The sequence below is a fragment of the Colletotrichum jinshuiense genome, chromosome 4 (genome assembly GCF_051148585.1).
Source record: "Colletotrichum jinshuiense chromosome 4, complete sequence".
NCBI classification, from domain to species: domain Eukaryota; kingdom Fungi; phylum Ascomycota; class Sordariomycetes; order Glomerellales; family Glomerellaceae; genus Colletotrichum; species Colletotrichum jinshuiense.
In genome coordinates, this window is record NC_139311.1 from 1,274,239 (window position 1) to 1,296,497 (window position 22,259).

At 53.4% G+C, this 22,259-nt stretch overlaps 8 protein-coding genes across 8 annotated transcripts; 5 read left to right on the plus strand and 3 right to left on the minus strand.

Annotated features, from left to right (window-relative positions):
- Positions 1–1,548: 1,548 nt before the first annotated feature.
- Positions 1,549–1,899, plus strand: EsH8_IV_000322 (uncharacterized protein; the record flags this gene model as incomplete). Its single annotated transcript, XM_083265212.1, has 2 exons — positions 1,549–1,629; positions 1,708–1,899. 2 exons carry the CDS (start codon positions 1,549–1,551, stop codon positions 1,897–1,899), a joined length of 273 nt encoding a protein of 90 aa, XP_083124107.1.
- A 2,089-nt stretch (positions 1,900–3,988) lies between these two features.
- EsH8_IV_000323 (uncharacterized protein) lies at positions 3,989–6,139 on the plus strand (the record flags this gene model as incomplete). Its single annotated transcript, XM_083265213.1, has 1 exon — positions 3,989–6,139. One exon carries the CDS (start codon positions 3,989–3,991, stop codon positions 6,137–6,139), a length of 2,151 nt encoding a protein of 716 aa, XP_083124108.1.
- A 1,040-nt stretch (positions 6,140–7,179) lies between these two features.
- EsH8_IV_000324 (acyl-CoA N-acyltransferase) lies at positions 7,180–7,785 on the plus strand (the record flags this gene model as incomplete). Its single annotated transcript, XM_083265214.1, has 1 exon — positions 7,180–7,785. One exon carries the CDS (start codon positions 7,180–7,182, stop codon positions 7,783–7,785), a length of 606 nt encoding a protein of 201 aa, XP_083124109.1.
- A 1,957-nt stretch (positions 7,786–9,742) lies between these two features.
- Positions 9,743–11,290, plus strand: EsH8_IV_000325 (uncharacterized protein; the record flags this gene model as incomplete). The annotated part of the gene is made up of 1 exon (XM_083265215.1): positions 9,743–11,290. The coding sequence occupies one exon, from the start codon at positions 9,743–9,745 to the stop codon at positions 11,288–11,290; it is 1,548 nt and encodes a 515-aa protein (XP_083124110.1).
- A 342-nt stretch (positions 11,291–11,632) lies between these two features.
- Positions 11,633–13,187, minus strand: EsH8_IV_000326 (class I SAM-dependent methyltransferase; the record flags this gene model as incomplete). Its single annotated transcript, XM_083265216.1, has 8 exons — positions 11,633–11,672; positions 11,742–12,380; positions 12,458–12,498; positions 12,552–12,621; positions 12,676–12,717; positions 12,842–12,937; positions 13,016–13,071; positions 13,149–13,187. The coding sequence occupies 8 exons, from the start codon at positions 13,185–13,187 to the stop codon at positions 11,633–11,635; spliced, it is 1,023 nt and encodes a 340-aa protein (XP_083124111.1).
- Positions 13,188–13,902: 715 nt separating this feature from the next.
- EsH8_IV_000327 (class I SAM-dependent methyltransferase) lies at positions 13,903–15,077 on the minus strand (the record flags this gene model as incomplete). The annotated part of the gene is made up of 5 exons (XM_083265217.1): positions 13,903–14,574; positions 14,628–14,640; positions 14,707–14,793; positions 14,848–14,889; positions 14,983–15,077. The coding sequence occupies 5 exons, from the start codon at positions 15,075–15,077 to the stop codon at positions 13,903–13,905; spliced, it is 909 nt and encodes a 302-aa protein (XP_083124112.1).
- Positions 15,078–17,626: 2,549 nt separating this feature from the next.
- On the plus strand, positions 17,627–18,574 carry EsH8_IV_000328 (zinc metalloprotease; the record flags this gene model as incomplete). The annotated part of the gene is made up of 2 exons (XM_083265218.1): positions 17,627–18,447; positions 18,505–18,574. 2 exons carry the CDS (start codon positions 17,627–17,629, stop codon positions 18,572–18,574), a joined length of 891 nt encoding a protein of 296 aa, XP_083124113.1.
- Positions 18,575–18,839: 265 nt separating this feature from the next.
- Positions 18,840–20,576, minus strand: EsH8_IV_000329 (FAD-binding oxidoreductase; the record flags this gene model as incomplete). The annotated part of the gene is made up of 4 exons (XM_083265219.1): positions 18,840–19,338; positions 19,396–20,012; positions 20,070–20,378; positions 20,457–20,576. 4 exons carry the CDS (start codon positions 20,574–20,576, stop codon positions 18,840–18,842), a joined length of 1,545 nt encoding a protein of 514 aa, XP_083124114.1.
- Between the last annotated feature and the right edge of the window lie 1,683 nt (positions 20,577–22,259).

The following is a 22,259-nucleotide window of genomic DNA, read 5'->3' on the forward strand; positions in this document are numbered from 1 at the left end:
ATAGATTTTTCACTGCACCTACTCCTCAGTATTGGAAAAATCAGTAGCCTATCAATATCGCAGTTGCTCCATCATCGGCCACCTGCTAGCAAACGAAAAGCTACAGCATTCTTTAGTAAATGCTCTATAATACGGCAGGCAGCATTAGTTAGAATAGTTGGAGTAGACACAGTCGCTAAAATAGATACAGCTCCGACTGCTGTATCTATGCCAGCTGTTGCACCTTGCTGCACCTCTTCTACTGTACTTCTTCTGCTATATTGTCTTGCTTTGCCAACACTGCACCTATTACTAGCTGCTATATCCTTTACCCGCTGTATTATTTAGTAGGTGTCAAACTGTGTGGCCACTATTAAGACTCAAGTGGCTGGCGTCAGCTGCATCTGTTGCTGAAGCAAATGCCTTAAAAACCGGGGCGCTAACATATAGAGAATAGAGGTGTTGGGGCGGAGTATCTCCTGCGGTCGCCCGTAAGCTCGGGAGAAGACTCCAAAGACATGCCGTGCCGTGGCCCCCCTTGCGCCGGCTATGGGATTTAAAAATGGTGTTGCGCGGTCCCGGGCGTCGGGCTGAGTGTGTGATGGAAGCAGTGCGCTCTACGGGTTCTTGCTGTGCTTGGAATTGGGTGATAAGCAAAGGAAAAAGTCCTAACACAGGATTTTTTGACAGGTTCGTCCTTATACCGCACGAAGACCAGATATTCAATGGAAGCACACGTTCCTTCTCAGACACACTAAAGGTCATGGTATTCCAGGGGACCAAGGCATGGCTAGTCGCGGAATACAACCGTCAACATACGGTATTTATAAGTCTGGATATAGCGATGCGGGCAAAAATGGCCTGGAAGATATGCGAGCCCGGCGATCGGGACCCGAAGGCGAGGATATCGAAAGACCTGGGAATTCCTTCGAGTTCGGCATCCGGCGGTAGCTACTCCCAAAATGATGCATCTGCGCGAATGCCCTGGGTCTCACCGCCCTTGGCAAGATCCATTGGGTTTGCCAGAAGAATATTTGGCCTAGCACGGCCAGTCCATTCCAGGGTCCGAAGACACAAAGGAGGATCTGAGACCTGGCCGGGGGCTAATGGCGGATTGGGGTGCAATCTGTCCAAGTCTTGGGCCCGTTGGCGCAATTGCATGTAACGTGCGAGAGGTCACTGTTTTCGGAAACCGGGAGGGCCAAGAGTGTCGATGGCCCTGTTAGCATCGGTTGCGTATTTGGCGGAACCGAAAACGATCAACTGTTCAGCGGCTTTACGGTATGCCGTGTCGATGTTTATGGCTGACGACTGGCCGCATTAGTGTCTGGCGATCCCCCAAAAGGTGCCGCCTGCGTCACGAAACACTGATGCACCGGATTCTGCGTTGCATCAACCGATGGCCACTGAAATACACAGCTTCAGTGATCAGATAACGCCCAAAGACGTCGCAAGCACCCCAAGGTTCGCTTTCTACACTGTTCGAATGTATTTAGGGCTTCAAACCGCCCTCTGGTCTCAGCTCAAAGTTCCTCGACCCTTCACGGAACACCAAAACCTCGAGAAAACATGCGCCTCGTCGCACTATTCGCCCTCGTCTTCTTTGTCGCGACTGTCCTCGCGACCGACTACCTGGTCATCCTGAAAGATGTGAGCCCTCCCTCAGCTGGTCCTAAATCGCATCCTCCAAGTACCTTTCGATCAACGCTGACCACGAGCAATCTGCAGGGCGTTGATTTGAACGCTTTCAGTGCCAGGCTCGAGAGCGACCAAATATACGTGCTCAATAAGTTTCCGGGACTCCAAATGCTGCACATCCAAACCGATGGCGAAATTGCGGCGTTGATGGCCTACGATGAGGTTGCGGCCGCAGAGGAGGACGCGGTCTTGGGCATCGAGGATTTCCCGGCGTACCCCTGACTTCCGGAGTCCGACTCGGTTAGGACCACCGTCGTCCCCCTCCGCGGCCCGTCCTAGATCTATATCTCGTCACCTTGGATGCTGAGTACATGTGTTTTGTTACAGGCTCTGTAGCTCCAGGGATAGGTTCGTCAATTGGGGGTGCGAGGAGTGGTCGTTATAAGGCTATGCTTGTTCATTTTGACACTCTGTGTTCTGGCTTTAAGCGCTCGTGCAGGGCGTTTGGTTGCGATGTTTTCAGTACTAAAAGACTAACCTCAGTTATCGATGGCTGATCTGGTTAGAAATCCTGTTTCTATTCCCCCTCCCTTTAACTAAACATACTGTTGTTTTAATGCGATGGCCATCGGCATGCGCATGCTTTGCCAAGTTATCTGCTTTATGGATCGTCAAATAACGGTTTGTCGCCAGTGAACCTGGTAGCACAGGCTAGATTGCAGAGGCAACCGAGTCTTTCTATCAGAGTATTAGTGTTCATCAGATTCGGATATGGTCTGTATCCAACTACCCAAGAACTTCGCGGGCCGTGGCAGGTGGAAGGGAATGAATGATAAGTCGGTCTAAAACAACATGGCAACAGGTTTCATGTTCCTGAATGCTACTCTACTATACCACTTTCCGTTTCCATACTTATATCATCAAGCAAATATATCATTCGCTCACGTCTGATGCCGGCTTTTCATACCGACTGGCATCCCCATGGCCACGTAGATTTTCTCCCAGCTCCTCTCCCAGTCAGTTGTCGTCATATATGTGTGGATATGGTCATCTTTGCTGTTAGTACTAAAGCTGCTGGAGCCACAAGAAAAGTTACTGAGTCCAAGAATATTGTCCTCACCGGATCAGCTCCATCCATCTCCAAGGGTTTAACTTTGATACCTCTCATCCTGTTGGGATTGATGATCTACGCTTCCGAGATGGTAGTCAATGGGGCAAATAGTGCATTATTATCAGTGTACTTAATCATTCAATTTTCACGTAGACTGCAAATTCCTATTTTATTTTATTTTCCAGAGCATGCTGGCTTGTTGTAGAAAGAAACCACGCGGGAAAGAACTTGGCCGATGCAAGTTTGGCGTTGGCGTGATGACACCTGGTGGTCTTCTACATCTGCATACCACCCTTCCATGGCCTGGCCCTCTCCCCCAAGACCTGAGTCAACACGCGAGCAATACTCAATTTACCTCCACGGCATCGAGACCTCCGATTTTGTCACCAACTATAAATGCCCGCAGTCCAAGCCTGCAATGGCCTGCGCAGCCTTAGATGTGACACTGCCGTAATTGCCGGCGTGCACGTGGGTGCGCCAAAATGGATGTGGTTTTGGGAGGTTTGGCAGCCCTGGCACCGCCCAAAGGCCCCATGGGTTTAGGCGGATGCGCACGCCTTTTTTAAAGAACATGGCGCCCCTTTTGGGCTCCGAAGTGGAAGACAACGGTTGAGCGTGAGTTACAGCATCTGGGCAGGATCCGGACCTACTCTGGACGTAGCCCTATATTTGCGGTCGGCACTAAAAAGTCCCTGTCTCGGTGTTGAAGGAGACCATATTCAGGGCCGTCCTCGCAAAGAAAAAGGAACAAAATAGCGGGAAATGGAAAATGTCTCAGCCTTACAGGTGTCTGCTGTCACTGTGGAGAACACGAATCTCCCACCACCCGAAGTGACAGGGGCAGCGCCGAGACTGACTGAGCACACTGGACCGGGCCATCCGTTCGTTCCATCTTTCTGGTCTGGTGCTAGCCCACGCTCCCCCCAATCCCATCCCATCTCATCCCACGCATCTCCGTAAGAAGCTGGAGCTCAGCCCGCCGAGGTGGGAACGTGATCCAACCCCTGCCCGCCGCATATACGACTTCCGCTCTTCCAGCAGACCCTCGCGTCCGTCCACGTAGTGGTCGAGTGCCCATCTCATCTCACCTCGTCTTTTTCTTACTGCACCTCCATCAACCTCCCTTCCTACGACGATCCCACCACGATGACCACGCCATCGCCAATACATTGAACCATCACTACACCTTTTGCGGCTGAAGCAACACCCTCCGATGCTGCTGCCTCCGACCACGACGACATTCCGCGGCCGTCCATAGCCATGGTGATGAACACCCACCATCATCAACCCGCCCCGGGCGGCGCCTCCGATGCGGCCGCGGCCCTAAAAGGCGCCAATCTCGCCTTCAACAAGACGAAACCCAGACCCATCCCGCCCCCGAAGCCGACCACGGCCACGAGCCTGGTCGCCGCGTCTTCCGCATCCCACTACGACCGGAGCATGAGCACGAGCCCGCTGCAGCGCCAGCACACAGGAACGAGCGCCGCCACCACGCCGGGCGACAGGGAACGATTCGGCCGCGACGGGACCGCCGATATGAGGGACCGCCTGTCCAACTTCCTCGCCTCGAGCCCGGCCGCCCCGACTGCCTCGCACCTGGCCCCCCACACGAGGCTCGACCCGAAGAGCCCGAGTTATATCGCCGCCACGCTGGCGGCCTCGCGCAGCGCGTCGCCCAGCCCGCAGCTCCAGCCGAGCCCCGTGGGGCTGACGCCGGCGCAGCTGAACCAGCTCCATCAGATGCAGAACGCGAGGGCCAGCGGCGGCAGGAGGGGCAGGAGGGGCAGCGGGGAGTCGGGCAGTGCGGTCAGCAGCCTCGACCTGCCGGATGCGAGCCCGATCCCCGCCACGGGACACCTGATAAGCATGTTCGAGAAGGGGCGGGAGGACGTCGATCCCGTCAAGAGAAGCGGCGGGGACGTCCCGCGGCCGAGGCTGCGGCCGTTGACGCCGGAGAGGGAGATGAGCCCCTCGAGGGCCAAGGCGGCGAGGATAGGGATCGGGTCCGAGGACGGGTCTGCGGTGCCGCAGAAGCCCGCCGTGCCGAGGACGAAACCGAAGCCGAAGCCGCGGCCCGTCACGCCGACGCCGGCCGCCGAGAGGGAGCCTCCGGAGACGGTAACGCCGCAGGCGAAGAAGCCCGCGCCGAAGCCAGCCAAGCCGCCCGTTTCGCCGCCCAAAAAGGTTGGTCACCGGCGGTCCGAGTCTGAACAGTTGCCGCAAGCTAGGAAGTCGCAGCTCGCGAGCAGCGCGTTGCCGAAACACGCGGAGTCTCCGGAGGCGCGGTCGACGTCACTGCTGATGGGGGCACCCATCATTCGGACGGCAAGGCCCGACCCCAAAGCGCCGCCGCCTGCGACTCCGGAGCCGAGAAGATCGCGGCCCAAGGTTAAGCCGGCGGAGACGGAAGTCGTCTCGCCCGAGCCGACGCGGCCGGCATCCAAGGCCAAGCTGCGTCCGCCGACCCCTCCCCAACCGCGGGGCACAGCTGGAAGGGTGACTAGAGAGCCTGAAGCTCCGCCTTTGACTAAGCCGCGGAGCATGGCATCTGTTTGTGGCCATGAGCCGCTGCAGGAGCCTTTCCGCCGCTCCGGGTCCGAGCCCCGGCCATCGACTGCCGATACAAGTTCTTCTAACGATACATTTGTGTCGGCTTCGTCGGTCCAGACTGCAATGCCAGACCCGAGCCCCGCCCGCCCGACGGCTCGTCAGCCGCATTCCACCCACAGCACCCCCGGTCGTTCATCTGCGAACGGCTCTCCCAACCGTACAACCCCGCGGCGCACGCCCGCCTCGTCAGGTACAAGCCTACCGCTCAACTCGCTCTCCAACGCAATCATGGCCGGGTCCCTGGCCGCGGCCCGCCTCACCCCCTCCAACACGGGCAACTCGACCCTCTCGCCGCCTGCCCTGCCCAACCGCACCAAGTCCCCCCGCATGCGGCAGACCCTGCGGCACCCGCCGTCCAAGTCGGACGACGAGGACGAGATCCGCAAGAAGAAGCACCAGCGCGCCAGCAACAAGCACTCGCACCGCGAGGGCGCGCGGCGGCGGTGGCGCGACGAGATCACGCTCCGCGAGCGGCGGCGCTACGAGGCCGTGTGGGCCAGCAACCGCGGCGTCCTGCTCGAGGCCGCGCCGCAGCCGCCGCAGGACGCCGCCGACTGCGTGGTCAACGTCGTGGCGCGCGAGATCTGGCGGCGCTCGCGGCTGCCGCAGGAGGAGCTCGCCGAGGTGTGGGACGTGGTGGACCGCAGCCGGCGGGGGATGCTGAGCAAGGCCGAGTTCGTGGTGGGCATGTGGCTGATCGACCAGCGGCTGAGGGGCCGGAAGATCCCCGCCAAGGCGAGCGCCAGCGTGTGGGACAGCGCGCAGGGGGTCAAGGTGCTCGAGCCAAAGGCGAAGAAGTGAAGGACGAAGAGGAGGACGTTGCGTCTCGGGCATAGCATGGCATAGCATGGCATTTGCAATTGCAGCATTGATACCCTTTCGTGTAGAGTTTGTGTCAATACACTGTGTTAATAGACCTTTTGCGCTCACATCGTCGCCAGGCTTTGTATCTCTTAGTCTTATTGAATTTGGACTAAACGACAAAGTTGTGATTCTGGCAAGCGAGTATTACAGCAATTGTCCAATGTGATTGATGCATACGGCTTCAGGGATACCGACCGTTTGTCACGGGGGATCTCAAGCGCGCCTTTACAAAGATGGGTTGCTGCACGTCAGCGCCCCGGCGGAGGATGAATTCCGCATATCAAGCCTGGAGATCGGAGATTGGCCCCCAGCTAGTGTAGGGCCAGAGCGGGCCAGGGAGAATGTGTCGGAAGGATGTCAAAAATGTAGACATATCGTCCTGCATGCGCCTTTCAACGGCATGCGCCCTTCAATGACTCGTGTACCCACTTTTCGACGCCACGGACTCGCATCCAGGGGGGCGGCGGGACCCGGCACGCTGGGCGGGCGACTCGGTCTCTGCGGCCTCCGGCATTCTCACCGTGTCGGGTTGAGGACAGGAAGACGAACGAAACGACTCGAAAGGGTCCCATTCCGGGGAAGAACGTCACCGCCCCGGCTCGGCTGCCCTGCCAGTGTAGGATCCTCAATCGCGCGTATCCGTAAACGACTGACTGACTGACTCTGGCTGGAAACCGGTGGAACCATCTCGGGAAATTTAGGGCCCTTTTGGTGATGCGGTGGGTTTTGCGTTGATAAACATAGGGGGGTATTTAAATAACCTTATAACGCCATCTTAATGTCCTGTCTGTTTCAAAGCCATCTCAAGACTTCGTCTAACGTTCAACACTCTCGGTTCCCCTTAATATCTGCCCCCCGACGCCTTTAAACCCCACACTCAAAAGCTTGACTCGTAACCTTCGTCGCGACAACCCCAACCAACCACCAAAACCCCCGTAGTTAATAACCACTCGAACACACACAAAAAAGAGACAAAAATGACCGTAACGGCCCCGCAACCAACCTTCTCCTTCCGCCCCGCCACCGCGGACGACGTCCCCCTCCTGCTGCCCCTGATCCGCTCCGCCTACCGCGGCGAGTCCTCCCGCAAGGGCTGGACCACGGAGGCGGACCTCGTCGCCGACGAGCGCATCGACGCCGCCGGCCTGCTCGCCAAGATCGCCGAGCCCGAGGGCGTCGTCCTGCTCGTCACCGACGACGCCGCCCCCGCGCCCACCGTCACCACCACCAGCCCCGCCACCCGCCCCGCGCCGCTGGCCTGCTGCGAGGTGCTGCGCCACAAGCAGGACCCGGCCGTCGCCTACTTCGGCCTCTTCGCCGTCGACCCGGACCGCCAGGCCGGCGGCGTCGGCAAGACCGTCCTGGCCTACGCCGAGGACTTTGCGCGCCGCCAGTGGGGGGTGCGGAAGATGGAGATGTGGGTCATCTGGACGAGGGCCGAGCTGATCCAGTGGTACGAGCGCCGCGGGTACACGAGGACGGGGGCGCGGGCCGAGTTCCCCTACAAGCACCTCGTCAACGGGGACGCGCTGAGGGACGACTTGTACTTTGACGTCTTGGAGAAGGAGCTGAGGGACGTCTAGGGGGCGAGAGATGGAGCTTAAGGGGGAGGGCGTTGATGGAGAAGCCGGAATGCTGGCCTGGGAGATAGACGGCTTTTAGCCAAGCTGGGGGGCCGCATAAAAGTTAGAGGATGCTGTTTTACGCAGTCAATTATGATAGACCTAGAGATGAGAATGAGATTATGTTTACGCAGGCTCTAGAACTGCTGGCTGGTGCCGGTTGAGAGGAATAGACTTTGCACTTTTACACATTATGCCGGAGACAAAAAGTGTTGTTGTCACAGGGGATACCTGTACAGGTAGTAGCTTGCTGAATATCAATAAGGCATTTGGAAGCTGTGGATTGATGTATAGAAGAGAAGAGAAAATAGAAAGGTTGGCAGCAGCAGCGATAGAAAGATCGCTGTCAGCAACCCGGAGGTGGAATCTCCGGCTTCCGCTGCCGCTGCCGCTGACCGCCTGCACGTATTCTGACCGGACAATCCAACAGCAAGGGTTGTGTATGCCCGTGTGAGACACAAACGAGCGTCAACCATGGACTTGCCGAGCTGAACCCAGCTGGAAGGTAACGTTGCTGGTTGAGCGGGACGCCTTTCATCCGCTACGAGGCTGACTGGTAACAGATTTTGGCGACTTGAAGCTCCAGTCCCGAACACGAGCTCTTGTCCTGGCTATTGATGCGCAGGCCGGGGTCAACAAAGACATGGGACGATTCGTCGGTGATGTGATAATTGTTGAGCCCTAGATTGTCTTGACTGAACAAATTGAAGGGCGGAAGGCGGGGAACCAAGTGAAAAAACAACCCATGTTCGGAGTCCATAGTTGTTACCCGGGTTTATTAGAGGCCACCTTGCTATGAATATGGGAGATGATCAGGCCTCGTTGGCTGGAGACTTGGAAATGATTACGATACGGCCTGGGCCAGACCATCCATGTAGTTCCGGAACCATTCATGGCACCGAAAGCCTACTGCCAGGGCAAATGACACCATAATACATTATACTTTGAGAAAACTAAGAAGTTAGGAACTAGCCTGCAATCTCTCATACATGCAGATACCACTCTGGGTTCGGCATAGTCCAGAACTCTTTTAAACATTCGGGTCGAAAGGTCGTTAATATTGGCCAATACCATGCAGGCCAATGGCATCGTTCGACATTTGGCCCACAACTACTGGGCTGGACTGTTGGGTTGTAGTCAGCGTCCGAATGCGACTGTAGATCGGGCAGGTGATCCGAGTTGCTTGAATCCGCCGTCCAGAGATCTTTGCACGTTGAGCTTAGTCTTCAGATCATGTCGAAGGACATGACATCAACTTGTTAAGTTGAACAGAGCCATGCATCCCGTACACGCTCGTATTGTCGGCCTAATGCACGAATCCAAGCGCAAACGCGGGGTACATCGGCCCACCACCCGCTGAATGCAACCTCAACTCCAACCGAGTCGCGCCTCGATTGGGTCGCAAGTAGAGAGTGGTATTTGATGTGACAAACGCCCTGCTAAGTATGCTCAACGGGAGAATTGAAATCCACGCATGGGACATGGCGGCACCCCGTTGAGCTTGTGGGCCGGCAGCGGACTGTTTGTATGTCCCGGAGAAATGAGGGGAATTCTTAGGAAAGTAAAGGTTTCTGGATTACTATACTTGAGTTCGCGAAGAAAATGAACTAGGTTGGAAAATGGGGTGGTTAACCCCAGCTGCGACATGGTAAGGGGTTTGAAAAGTACAGGTTCGACTCCTTCTTTAAAGGATGATCTGGTGCAAATCCAATCTATTCGTGTCACTTACGAAATTAATTCTAGGGGAAAGAAAAGTGGACGTGCATTGCTAAGGTTATATTCGCCTTGTTAAAAGGCACCGACCCCCGACCCCATCCAGAAATTCTCCGAACCTTTCGGTGCCATCCGACTTCTGAATCACTTGGTGATTATCCATTCTTTTTTTTTCTCATTCGTTCGTTACAGTTCGTACCTCGCCATGTTCAACAACTTGTTGTGGGCGAGTCTCGCGACTTCGCTGCTGGTTCAGCCTCTGAGCGCAGGCCTGATCCCTGTCCGCCGGCAGACCTCCACCGCGATCAAGTCCACCGGCAATCCCATCCTCGCCGATGGCTCCATCTACTCGGCCGACCCGGCGCCGCTGGTTGTCAACGATACGCTCTACATCCTGGCCGGGCGTGACGAGGCCGGCCCGACAGAGAACGGCTTCGTCATGAACGAGTGGCAGATCTTCGAGGCCAAGAACCCTGACCCTGCCGGCGCCGACTGGACCCTGCACCGCAACATCGCAGAGCCCCAGGCCATCTTCTCGTGGGCCAGCGCCGGCACCGCCTATGCCAGCCAGATCGTGCAGGGTCCGGATGGCAAGTTCTACCTCTACTCCCCCGTGACGCAGAAGGACACCACCGCCTCCGACCCCTTCGCCATCGGCGTCGCCGTCTCTGACAGCCCTCTCGGCCCGTTTAAGGACGCCCACCCGTCTGGCCCCATTATCTCTCAGACGGTGCCCTCCCCCGGCAACAACATTCAGAACATTGACCCCACGGTTCTCGTCGACGGCGGCCGCGTCTACCTCTACTTCGGCACCTTTGGCGCTCTCAAGGGCTACGAGCTTGAAACCGACATGGTGACCATCAAGGGCGACGTCGTCGACGTCGACACCCTCACCGGCTTCTTCGAGGCCCCCTGGATCATGAAGCGCGGCGAGACCTACTACATGCTCTACGCCGCCAACAACGCCGGCGAGGACTCCCCCTGCACGCCCACCAGCTACCACGCCTGCCTCGCCTACGGCACCGCCGAGAGCGGTCTCGGACCCTGGACCTTCCGCGGCGTCTTCGTCGACATCGTCTCCTCCACCACCTCCCACCCGGGAGCGTACCAGCTGAGCAACGGCGAGTGGGGCCTGGCCTACCACACCCGCGACGCCGAGGGCGGCACCCATTTCCGCCGCAGCGTCGCCATCGACACGCTCACCTGGGACGACACGGCGAGCCCGCCCGCCATCAACAAGATCGTGCCCACCAAGCGCGCCGGCCCCGCCCGGGAGCCCACCCGCAACATCGCCCCCAAGGCCGTCGCCTCGTCGGCCAACGAGACGCCCATCCAGTACTGGATCAAGTCCATCAACGACGAGCGCGTCGAGGAGGAGCCCCTGCCGCCAGACTACTGGTCCTCCTACGCCGCCGAGCAGTCCCCCCAGACGAGCACCCTGACCCTGACCTGGAACAGCACCGTGGAGCTCAACGGCGTCGCCCTGGCCTTCTTCGCGGACCAGGAGGCCGGCGCCAACATCGGCGTGGCCCCGCCCGCGTCGTGGAAGGTCGAGTACCAGGACGGAACCTCCTGGAAGGCCGTGTCGGCCACCTCGTTCCCGACTGACGTCACGAATTCGCCTGCCGAGACGTCATTCACGACCGTGTCTACGACGGCGTTGAGAGCCGTTCTGACTGCGTCTGGAAGCGGCGGCCAATTTGCCGGTGTTGCTGTCAAGGAGTTCTTCGCGTACGCCCCGACGGCGGCGTAGACTGTGAACAAATGTCAAGGGCCAAGTGGAACTCTTCAGGGGGAAATGTCTGATCTTGGCATGGTTTAGCCGTGTATATTTTCTTTCCTGTTCTGTTGATATCGTTGGAGAACGAATCCAGATCTTGCAATATAAACAAACCATCATTGCCTAGGAGCTCTTGGCTTGAGCATGCCTTGTTACGGGAGTGTCGTAGATTGGCTGCATCGTGTGAAGCCACCAATTTGTATTGATTTTAAACCGAGGGACATCTATCTGTGGCAAAGTAAACTCACTCCGATATCTGTATGAGGAAAATCCCTTGATATATATATGAGAATCTCTTCATCCATGGGATTTCTCCTACTTCTCAGCCTCTGGCTTCCGACCATAAACCAAATGGCTTTGATTGTGTAAGCTTTCTTTCGTGTACTTCGACAGCAGCAGCATTCAGCTGCAGGGATTCACTTACAAGTTGAAGTACGGCAGGGTCTTCGGATCCCGCAGAGCGCTGCGCATCTCGCCCACAAGCACCATGATCTCCTCGTACGTCCAGCCCAGAATCTCACCGATGGGCAGCAAAGCCCAGCCGTCCAGGGACTGGTCCATGAACAAGCCGCTGTAGTAGCCAATCTGCTTCAGGTCGGGGTCCCTCGGCCAGCCCCCGATGGGCACCTTGTAGACCTTGCGCTGCACGTCGACAAAGCCCGCCTCCCGCATGTACCTCTCCATGCGGTCGTCCTGGGCGATGCGGAACGTGCGGCCGGTGATGTCGCCCGCCTCCCAGAACAGGGGGGACCATCTTTTGTAGATGTGGTTCGGGTCGCTCTCGACTGCCGGGTTCTCCGAGCGGGTCTGGATGTCGAACTCCATGTTCTCGAACCAGCCGCCGGGCTCCAGGTGCTCGAACGCCTGGTTGTAGAGGCGCTGCCAGTCGTCGATGCTCCCGTACAGGTTGCGGATGTGGATGAAGTTGAAGTCTTTCTTGAAGGTCCAGTCCAGCTGCGCGTCGTCGATTTGGAAGTGGCAGTTTGGGGGAACCCAGCTGGGCTGGACGGCCGAGATGTCGGTCCCAATGACCTCGGCGTCGGGGAACTCGTCGGCCACGTCTCTGAAAACAATCAGTCAGACGGGATTGCAACCAGATATGGCTTTAAGAATGCAATGCTGCCTCCGGCTGGAACTTACATAGCCCAGATTCCTGTTCCAGTGCCGATATCAAGAATTTTCTGACATGTTTCAGCGGGGAAGATAATGATATCAGTTTCAACGTTCTACTAACCATGCGGTTGCGTTTCTCGACAGGAGCGGCAAAGAGCTTGTCTTTCATAAGCATTAAGGTGTAGTGATGTCTATCAAGCGGTCAGGATGTGTCCTTGGTTGTCTTTTCTCGTAAGGTACCGTACGTCACGTCAAATCCCTCGAGTTGCTTCTCATCATTCGGTGCCCTGGGACCAAGAACTGTTAGCGTATGACTGCCCACCTCGACAACTGGAAATGCTCAATGTGACATGAATCACATGTCATCTTATCTCAGAACTGGCTAGAAAATGCGCGGGGTCGTCTACTCACCAGTAATCCGTCGTATTGGAAGTCTGGTAGGTTCTACCGTACAGTGTTCGATAGTCGCGGATGCTCGAGCTCAACGACGCGGTCGACTCGCGCAGGCTGCACCGCGTTTTTGATTCAAGTCAGCATCTGGGCTTAATGCCTAGGGATGAAGGGTGGGATCCCATTTCATTGTACCTAGCTGCGTCCGACGAGGCGTCATCGTTGTCAAGGTCGCCCACCACGACTGGATCCTGCAGAGTAACAGTTAGCGCAGGTCTCACATAAACGCCCGGTACCTGTGCCGTAGTGCGGCCCAGCCGTAACTCACAAATTGGATCGGTGCCGGGACACCCTGCTCTGCTGACATTTTGAACGGTTTCCGACCCGATTTTGGCCGGCGATTCTAGTGAGCGATATTATTATTGCACTTCCACCATGAGAAGGAAAGGAGACAGAAACAGAGAAATAGTTTTCAGAAAGTGGGCGACGGGCTCGAAAGGAGGAGAAAAATGAAGGTGGGGGGAGTAACTGCAAGCCACAACCTGCAGATGAATGACCGAATCACTTGGGTTTGGTTATTGATTCGTTTAACGTGCGGCAGCCCCTTCGCCGTGCATACAGATGATTCTCCATTTCAGGGGCCGGGCCGTTCCCCCGGAACGCCCCAAAGAACAAGGTGGAGTCGGATCACATATCGCCAGGTTGTCAATGCAGAGACTCCGCAGTTGTACAGGGAAAGTGTCTGTCGCCACTGAGGAACATGGTCGATCTGGAGATCTATTCTGTAATCTTGCCTGCTGATGCTAGAAAATCGGCGGTATCAAGTAGCTCGTGTGCTGCGATAGTTCTGCTAAAACCTGGGTCTATTTTATCTGGTAGACAATTGTAAGTCTACATGCCAGAGAAATTTGACTGTGGTTATTTCCCTTTCCGTGTTATATTTATGTGACTTCTTCAAATCCTTTCTGACGTTACGGTCTCTGTCTTATCAAGCTCCGGCTTCCGGCCATAAACCATGTGACTATGAAGATGTTAGTTGCAACCCGAGTACCCAATAGATCATAGCCTGGGAGTATTATCGCTTACAAGTTGAAGTAGGGCAGCGACTTTGGGTCCTGGAGCTTTTTGCGTAAAGCTTCGACAAGCTCCGTGACCTCCTCAAAGGTCCAGCCGAGAATCTCGCCAATAGGCATGACTGCCCATCCCTCAAGTGATTGGTCAACGAAAAATCCGCCATAAAACCCAATCTGCTTGAGCTTTGGGTCTTGCGGCCAGCCTCCGATCGGCACCTTCCATTTTTTGTGGACAATATCAACAAAGCCTGCGTTCTTCATGTAAGTCTCCATGAGAAATGGACCTGGCCCATCGTCGTTGGCAATACGAAACGTGCGGCCGGTAATGTCGCCCGCTTCCCAGAAGAGAGGCGCCCACTTGCGGAAAATGTGGTCAAGGTCATTCTCGACAGCTGGGTTTTGGGAACGGGTCATGATGTCCATCTCCATACTCTCGAACCACCCACCGGGCTTTAGATGGGCGAAGGCTTGGTCGTACAGTCGCTGCCAATCATCAATGCCTCCAAACAGACATCGGGCGTGGATTACATCGAAGTGATTCTTCTTAAACGTCCAGTCCAACTGGGCATCGTCGATCTGAAAACTGCAGTTCGGCGGGATCCAGCTTGGCTGCACTGGTGAGATGTCCGTGCCGATCACCTCAGCATCGGGGAACTCATCAGCCACGTCGCTAGAAGATACCTTGTGAGTCGACATGATACCTACAAGCAGAATATCGATTGGTTAGAACTCACATGGCCCAAATACCTGTCCCCGTCCCGATGTCAAGGATTTTCTGCGACAAGTTAGCAAAGATTTGTTGGCTAAGCTAACCGGAAGCTAGGCTTGCTGACGAGGGGCCCTTTCTCAATGGGGGCGCTGAACAGCTTGTCGTCCATGAGCATCAAGGTATATTGATGTCTGCCCAATTGTCAGCTCTTTGTTGCAATTGGATGTCCTCCAATGGAAACCAACGTTATGTCGAAGCCCTCGATGTGCTTCTTATCGTTGGGCTCCCTAATGTGATACATGTCAGCAACCATGAGAATTATCTGAGGGCTTAAAGAGATCATTTCATTTCGGTTGATGATTTAACCTGCGCTCACTTACCAATAGTCTGTCGTATTAGACGTCTGGAAAGTCCGACCGTAGATGGTTCGATAGTCACGAATACTGGAGCTGAGTGATGCAGTTGAATCACGCATGCTGTTTAGGTAGTCGCCGTTAGTAAACTAAGTTGGCCTTCCTTGTATTCAGGCGATGAGTCCTACCTAGACGCATCAGTTGGAGCATCGTTTTCGAGATCTCCTACGACCCTAGGATCCTAGTATTTTGTTAACAAGCTCCATGCCCTTTTGGATCGCAACTTTCCCAACATACGAATTGAATAGTTGGGCCTTCTGAAGTCATTTTCTGTATTTCAACACACGAGATATTAATTTTATTTCAAAGAAGGAGTTTGAATACCAGTTAGATTTGAGAAACCGGAGATGGTCGGCGAAGTGAGGGTCCGGGGGAAAATGAAACGAAATAATCAATCAGCTGAGACAGCGGTTAATATTGGTAAGATGACGGGAGAGCGGAGGAGAAATGCTGTGGGGTAGATGTACAGCCAGTAGATGATCAACTAAGGTAGTTGCAGAGCCAAGTCTGCAGGCAAGGGTATGATGCCGCTTCATTCTACTCCTTGTACGACAGAGGTGAATGTTTTCTGTTAGCTCTCTCACGAGACTTGTGAGCCTACAAATCCAAGCCATCATGAACATGTGATAAGTGCTAATTAAGTGGGATTTGAACACCCAGAGCGCCAACAAGAACCCTTTACAGCCCCAAAAAAATCTTGAAGATGGTTATGCTTCTCAGGGACGGTTCCGACATTTTGAGCGATTCTGTCCGGCTGCAGAACCTATGCATGTCAGCTTTGCTGACGTGTAACTCGATCCACCTGTACCTGACGTGGAGCGGCCCGTCAACAGAGGCGGACATCCATGCGGGCACCAGGTACGTCAGCGGCTAAATCTATGCAGTTCGACTGCAAATTAGTTACACACAATTTACTTGTGGGAGAATCGGATCTTAAAAATCTAATTAAACATTGAGTGAGCATTTTGGTGACAGCAAATCATTGCCAGTTTGTAGCTGCTGGTCACGCTAAAGGAGAACGCCGATACATACTAGCTCTGCCGGATCGGGATAGAGAACAAACCTGCTTACCACACAGTCAGATCCCTCACTCCACAACCTCCTTCGTTGTTCTCAAAGCAATTATCCAGTAATGTTTTCCTGAAAAACAGTTCGGAAACTGTTTATTGAGTTCGAGACAGATGGTTGTCGACGCGGAGGTGGGCGTAACATGACAGACAGATAGAAGTTGTCATTAACAGGCAAGTGACTCCAGTATGGCGGAGAATTTTATATTCAATATCATCAAGTTTGCCAAGGCTTCGTAAAAGCAACAGTGGTTTGCAGGTGTAGTCAATTCGGCGTTGGAATTCTTTGGTAAATCCGTTGACGAAAACAGAGTTCGTTGAGCAGTGATATCGACGCTGGCCATAAACCAGGCTGTTGGACATGCAAAAGCGGGCACACGCTCTTGTTTCCTCGGATCGAATTAAAAATCCACTTCTAATTCCGTGAGTACCTCCCAAGATCATAGGTCGATGTTGTTCGGTACGAAGACAGCCCGGCCCAACAAATCGTCAATGCATTCTGGATGATTTCTTCGGTGTACTTCTGTAGGCTTTCCATTCTTTCCGCATTTACCTGATGTATCACCCAAGAAACATCCGGTCTGGAAGTTGCTGAAAAGAGATTATCCACCTGGATCTGCTTCGGGTCAGTTACCCGCTCTTATCTTTCCTACTGCGATCACGGCCATCTGCAACCTGGTGCAGGCCCACAACAGGCATTTGGCATCCTATTTCTAGTTGAACTCCAACCTACCGAGCGATGCAGGATGGAGCGCGTGAAAATTGTTAGCTGATTTTATTAGTACCGTATGCTTCAGGAAGACTGTGGTGTTCAGGTGTTACTAAAGCGCGTAGAAGATTCCACGATGAAGGTACGTGCCAGCGGTAACAGCGATCGCGAAGAGCATGTCAACTTGTGGCGGCATGAAGTCGGCCGGACACAATGCATACAGGGTTGTGAGTTTCGCGAGGATGCGTTCATTCAACCGAGTTGGCGAAGGAGTAAACCGAAGGTTATTCGCTTGTTGAGTTGTGGAAGACAAACACCATGGGCAGCGACCAGCTTTACATGTATCAACCAAAACTTTATCATCGTTGAATACATACCAGGCGTGATTCTCAGTCATTCTAAGTACTATTCGTAAGTAGCGAGAACAGATCATGCCATTTATTTGCTATGCGGTCTGTCAATGACAATTTCTAACGTTGCTTTCAAGGATAACTTGTGCTTATTAGGGAAGGTGGATTTTGGAAAACACTGATCAACTATCATAATGCCTGAAATGTGGCAGGTGATGCCCCATGTCGACCGTTGCCGACAGGGATCTCGGCATTGGCAACTGTAAATAGATGCATGAACCGACCTCATTAGCCAATTGGAGCTTGACCTAAGTGGGAATGCCAGCAATACGAGGAAAGTGGACACAACCTATTTTCCTTAGATTGCGTGCAGCCAAGAAGAAGAAATCGAAGATAAAAGCCGGCAACGCCATATCGCCCTGGCGAATAACAATGCATGAGCAGAGTTCAGCGTTGCGTGTAAAATCGACAATACAACTGCCATCATGAAGGGTTTGATTCTTGGATTGGCTTCGCTAAGCCTCGCCAGCGCCGTTCCCCGCGCTGAGCAAGTGATCCCAGCCCGCCGAGGATGTCAGGTCTCGGACGATGGTGCCATCCAGGACTATGCCCTCCAATTCAGCAGCAAGACCGGCCGTCGTCAAACCTACCCCAGCAACTTCACTGTCGACGTGAACTTCCACATCGCCAGCACCGTGGCTCAGGCCGACCTCATTACCAATGAGATTGTCGACGCCCAGTGGAAGGTTCTGCGCGACGCCTTTGCGGCTCACAACATCAACATGGTGCTCAACTCGACTGAGCGCTATGTTGACAACCTTACGGGATCGGCCTTCCTTATCAACGAAGGGAACGGCTGGGAGTTCCATGAGGATGAGTTCAACGCCTACCTTAAGGCTTCGCGCAAGGGAGGATATGACGCTCTGAACATCTACTTCTACAGCAGCTACTCGCCGGGAGCCACTGGCTATTGCCAGTTTCCGACGGTGATTACGAACCCCGACAGCTTGACCTTCTACAAGGACTCCTGTCAGCTTAGCGCGATGACCATGCCGGGTTTCACCGTCGAGCAGGGCGGATTCGAAGAATGGAACCTGGGCCATCTTGCTGTCCACGAGGCTGGCCATTGGTTTGGCCTCAACCACACCTTCGCTGGCGGTTGCTCCGATACCGGCGGTGATTTTGTGGCCGATACACCTGCTCAGAGAACTCAAGTTTACGGCTGCCCTACTGTGTCGGATACCTGCCCGGATCTCCCGGGAGTAGACCCCATTCATAACTTCATGGGCTACACGGATGACTCTTGGTAAGTCCCCTTAGTTCCAACTCGTTGATAATTCAATCGCTAACGGTTATTTCTTAGCACAAATGAGTTCACTCCTGGACAGAAGGACCGCATTTTCCAAACCTTTTTCAACTACAGAAGAATGTAGGGCACTACAACGAAGCCACTCAAATTGTAGTATGTGTGTTAAGTAGTGAGCATGTTCTGAAAACGGTCACTTGACGAAATGTCACTTTACATGAAGAGTACATATATTTGCTGCAATATGATAATGTAAATATTTGAAAAGCTCGCGTGGCACGGCTTTGCTGTTGTCCATTGACTTGTCAATCATAAGCCATCAGGTGTCTGTACAAAACCAGCATTGACTGTAACAGTTGCACGACATTAACAAGTAATTGTCTCGGCAGACATTATAAAGCCACTTTTGAAATCTTGAAGCCCCCCGGAACTCTGGTCTGGAAAACACCAGTTGGATCATATTTGGTCGCAGCCTCCTTGAGAAATCTGACATTATCCTCGCCGTACGTCTTGATCGGATCCTGAGCGGGGTTTACATAGTTCAGATACCGCCAGGGGGTCGCCTTGCCACTGGTCTCGGCATATGCCTCGAGCTTGGCAGTCATGGCGGCTAGTTTGGCATGTGCTAGGGCTTCTTGTTCTCCGGTGCGTGTCTGAACCTGCCCAAGCCAGATGATCGAGTTATGTGTTAACGACGTATCAAGGCCCAAGACGTTGTTGCTATTGCCCTTTCCTGCGAAGTGCTTTGGGAGGGGTTGGCTGATAGAGGAGAGGCCAAGGTCCGGTGAGGGGATTAGAGCTTGGAGCTCTAGAAGCAGCTCATCGAAAAGGTCCGACATTTTAATCATCATGTCGATGTCGTTGTGGAAGCAGAGAGAAAACCATACGTTTCTGCGGGTCTTTAGAACCGTACGATGAGAAACAATCCAATACTAGAAAAGAACGTACCTCTTACCACCCGCGGTAGCATAGTCTGTGATAAGGGTTCCATAAGTCTTCCTCCCTCTGTCATCTAATATGGCGGGAAGGCCAGTGAGAGGCGCAAAGGAGGTGGAGTTCGCGACGCCGGCCGTGTTTACAGCGCTTATAGCAATCATGGTAGGCCCCTCCCCAGAGTAGACAAAGGTGACGACTTCGGTATCCTCGGGATGCTCGTGATTGGTGTCAACAAGCCTGACGAACTGTTCCATGACAACTTGTTTGTGCTCATAGCCCAAAAATAACAGACCTCCCCACAGCCCTCCTCGGGCTGCTGGGAATGTTTGCATATCGAACCGGGTAACGATGCCGAAATTGTTGCTGCCACCCTTAAGTGCCTTGAAAAGATCCGGATTCTCATCTGCGTTAGCATTCACAATAGCGCCATCGGCCAAAACCACCTCATAGTTTCTGACACCATCACACGCAAAGCCATGAGTCCCAGTATGAAAAGAAGCTCCGCCGCCGAGAGTTAGTCCGCCAACGCCGACATTCCCCTCGCGGCCTCCTGTGACGGACAGGCCGTACTTCTCAATCTCCTTGTAAACGGATCCCCACCTGGCGCCGGGTTGGACAGCGGCAGTTCCCTTCAAATAATTTTAGCACATATCAGAAGTCGCATTACTGCTATATGAGATACCTACACTGTGGTTGTTATACACCGTAGAATTCATGCGGCTCAGGTCAATCGTGACACCTTGAGCCACATTGTTTGAAGGGAAGTGAGAATGCCCACCTGCGCGCACGGCAATGTCCCAGTTGCCTGCAGGGCTAGTCTTGACAAGAGCTGAAAGAGCCTTCGAGACTTCTTCGGTATTTTCTGGCTTTACGATGCACCATGGGTGAAGCTGCTGCACGGTTCCAGACCAATATGACGTTATGCTGGAGTTGTATTCTATATCTGGTGGGAAGAAAACACGGTTGACAAGTCCAGCTGCAATGAGAGCGTCACACTTGCATACCAGAAAAACGTCAGCGGCCTAGCACTAAAGAAAAAGGTAACCAGAGTGGGGGAAAATTGGCATCCGTACACTAGGGTAACCTGTGGCAGGCAAAGCTTCTTGAGGCTGGGGGCGGAAACCCAACGTGATTTGCGCAGCCGAAGGACTGGAAAGCCACAGGGCCGCGCATATTGTGGCAATATAAGCCATTGTACCAGGAAAGTGGCAATTGCCAGTATGAGAACAGGTGAATCGACGGGAGATCTTATTTCAACGATGCACAGATATCTTGGGGGCCCAGGACAAGCTCTTAAGTGTGCCATTTTTCCTTTATTCTCTTATCATACTAAGACATGAACATCGAATGCGACCAATGAAGTACGAAAGCGAAGCCGAGAGACATTGGGGAAGTAAGCATTTCAGGAAGCGACTGTAACACAAGGTATGTGGAAATTGGACATCAAATTCATATGCCCCTGCAACAGCTCAGGTTGTTTGCTGTGCCTGCCAGACCTGGTTAATAGCGGAGCTTCACCCGGAGTTCCAATTTGCAGAATTGCAAGTTTACTGGCTGCACATCACCTAACTGGTGTGCTGTGCCACCAGCTTACGGTGAGGTCCCCGCCAGTTGTTTACCAGGGTAGATGTGATACAACCTTGGCATGCAGAAGTAAGCAAGAAGTACAATGCATTAATTGCTGCACTATACATCTGCATTTTCCTGTAATCATTTGCGTCTGTAAAACATTGTTGGGTAATTACATGCACGCACAAGGGCGTGCCCACCAGGTACTTTATGGAAATGGACCCGAGACGCCGAGCTGTCACTACCATGTTAATCAAATCGCTTGCCTCGTTTGTCTGAAGTAACAGTATATCCAATGGGTCATTGATGATTCTGCAATTACAATATCTTGCAGATGGTACGCTTGCAGCTCTCTGGTTGCCTGCGGCCATCTCGTTGGCGGTTTCGGCATTTTGGCATTATTGGTGGACAATTGACTCCATGGCGTTGACCGATTCAATGTCAGCGTCTCTCCTAGGACCTTGACTGACTTTGTCGTCCCCATTTCCCCATTGCTAAAGATTTCCGAGGAAAGTTTGGCTACGAAGTCACTTGCTGCGAGGATAGTTCCATTTTCGTTTCGATACCGAAGAAGTATCCGCGTGCAGGGCGAATGTTAAAGTCCTCTTTGCGATGTTACGCAGGCTCGATAGTATGGCTCGTCGTTATAATTGGGGCCCATTTAACATCATGTTACTCCAATACACTGCTGATATGCTTGGGGGTTATACCATTGCCGTTTGATCAAGTGATCCATAACCAAAGAGGTAGAATTGATACCGATCAATGCTGTCGGCGACTAAGGATCTGGACTTTTATTCTGTCTATGTTTGAAATTATCTGGGCATCTTACTCTTACAATGTAGTCCTACTAATATCTCGCAGAGATCGGCTCGTTTTCTGGATATAGCACACTCGGTACCGTGGGTGGATGGAATTATTCCGCGTTATCAACTGACGTTAGAAAAGGTATATATGTTTCAGGTCTAAGAGTTTTGTACGTAAATGGTACCTCTGCCAAATATCTGACATGTATTCTCACTACCTATTTTTGGATACAAAAAGGTTTATCAATTACATGCAAGCGTGACTTGGCATTTTATGGTATTACGGATAGCTATACGACGGTATTGCTCCACAGATTTACCTAATATTCGTTTTGTGGTGGTAACGTCGATATGCTGTAGTTATCAGTATACTTGCAGTTGCACGTCATTAGTTTAGACTAGAAGATATACCAATGACTTTGGTGGGAGGTCAGAGAAGAAACGCTACTGAGAACAGTGAGGTCTGATGTTACCCTTAGTTCCGAAACATCGGAACTGTAG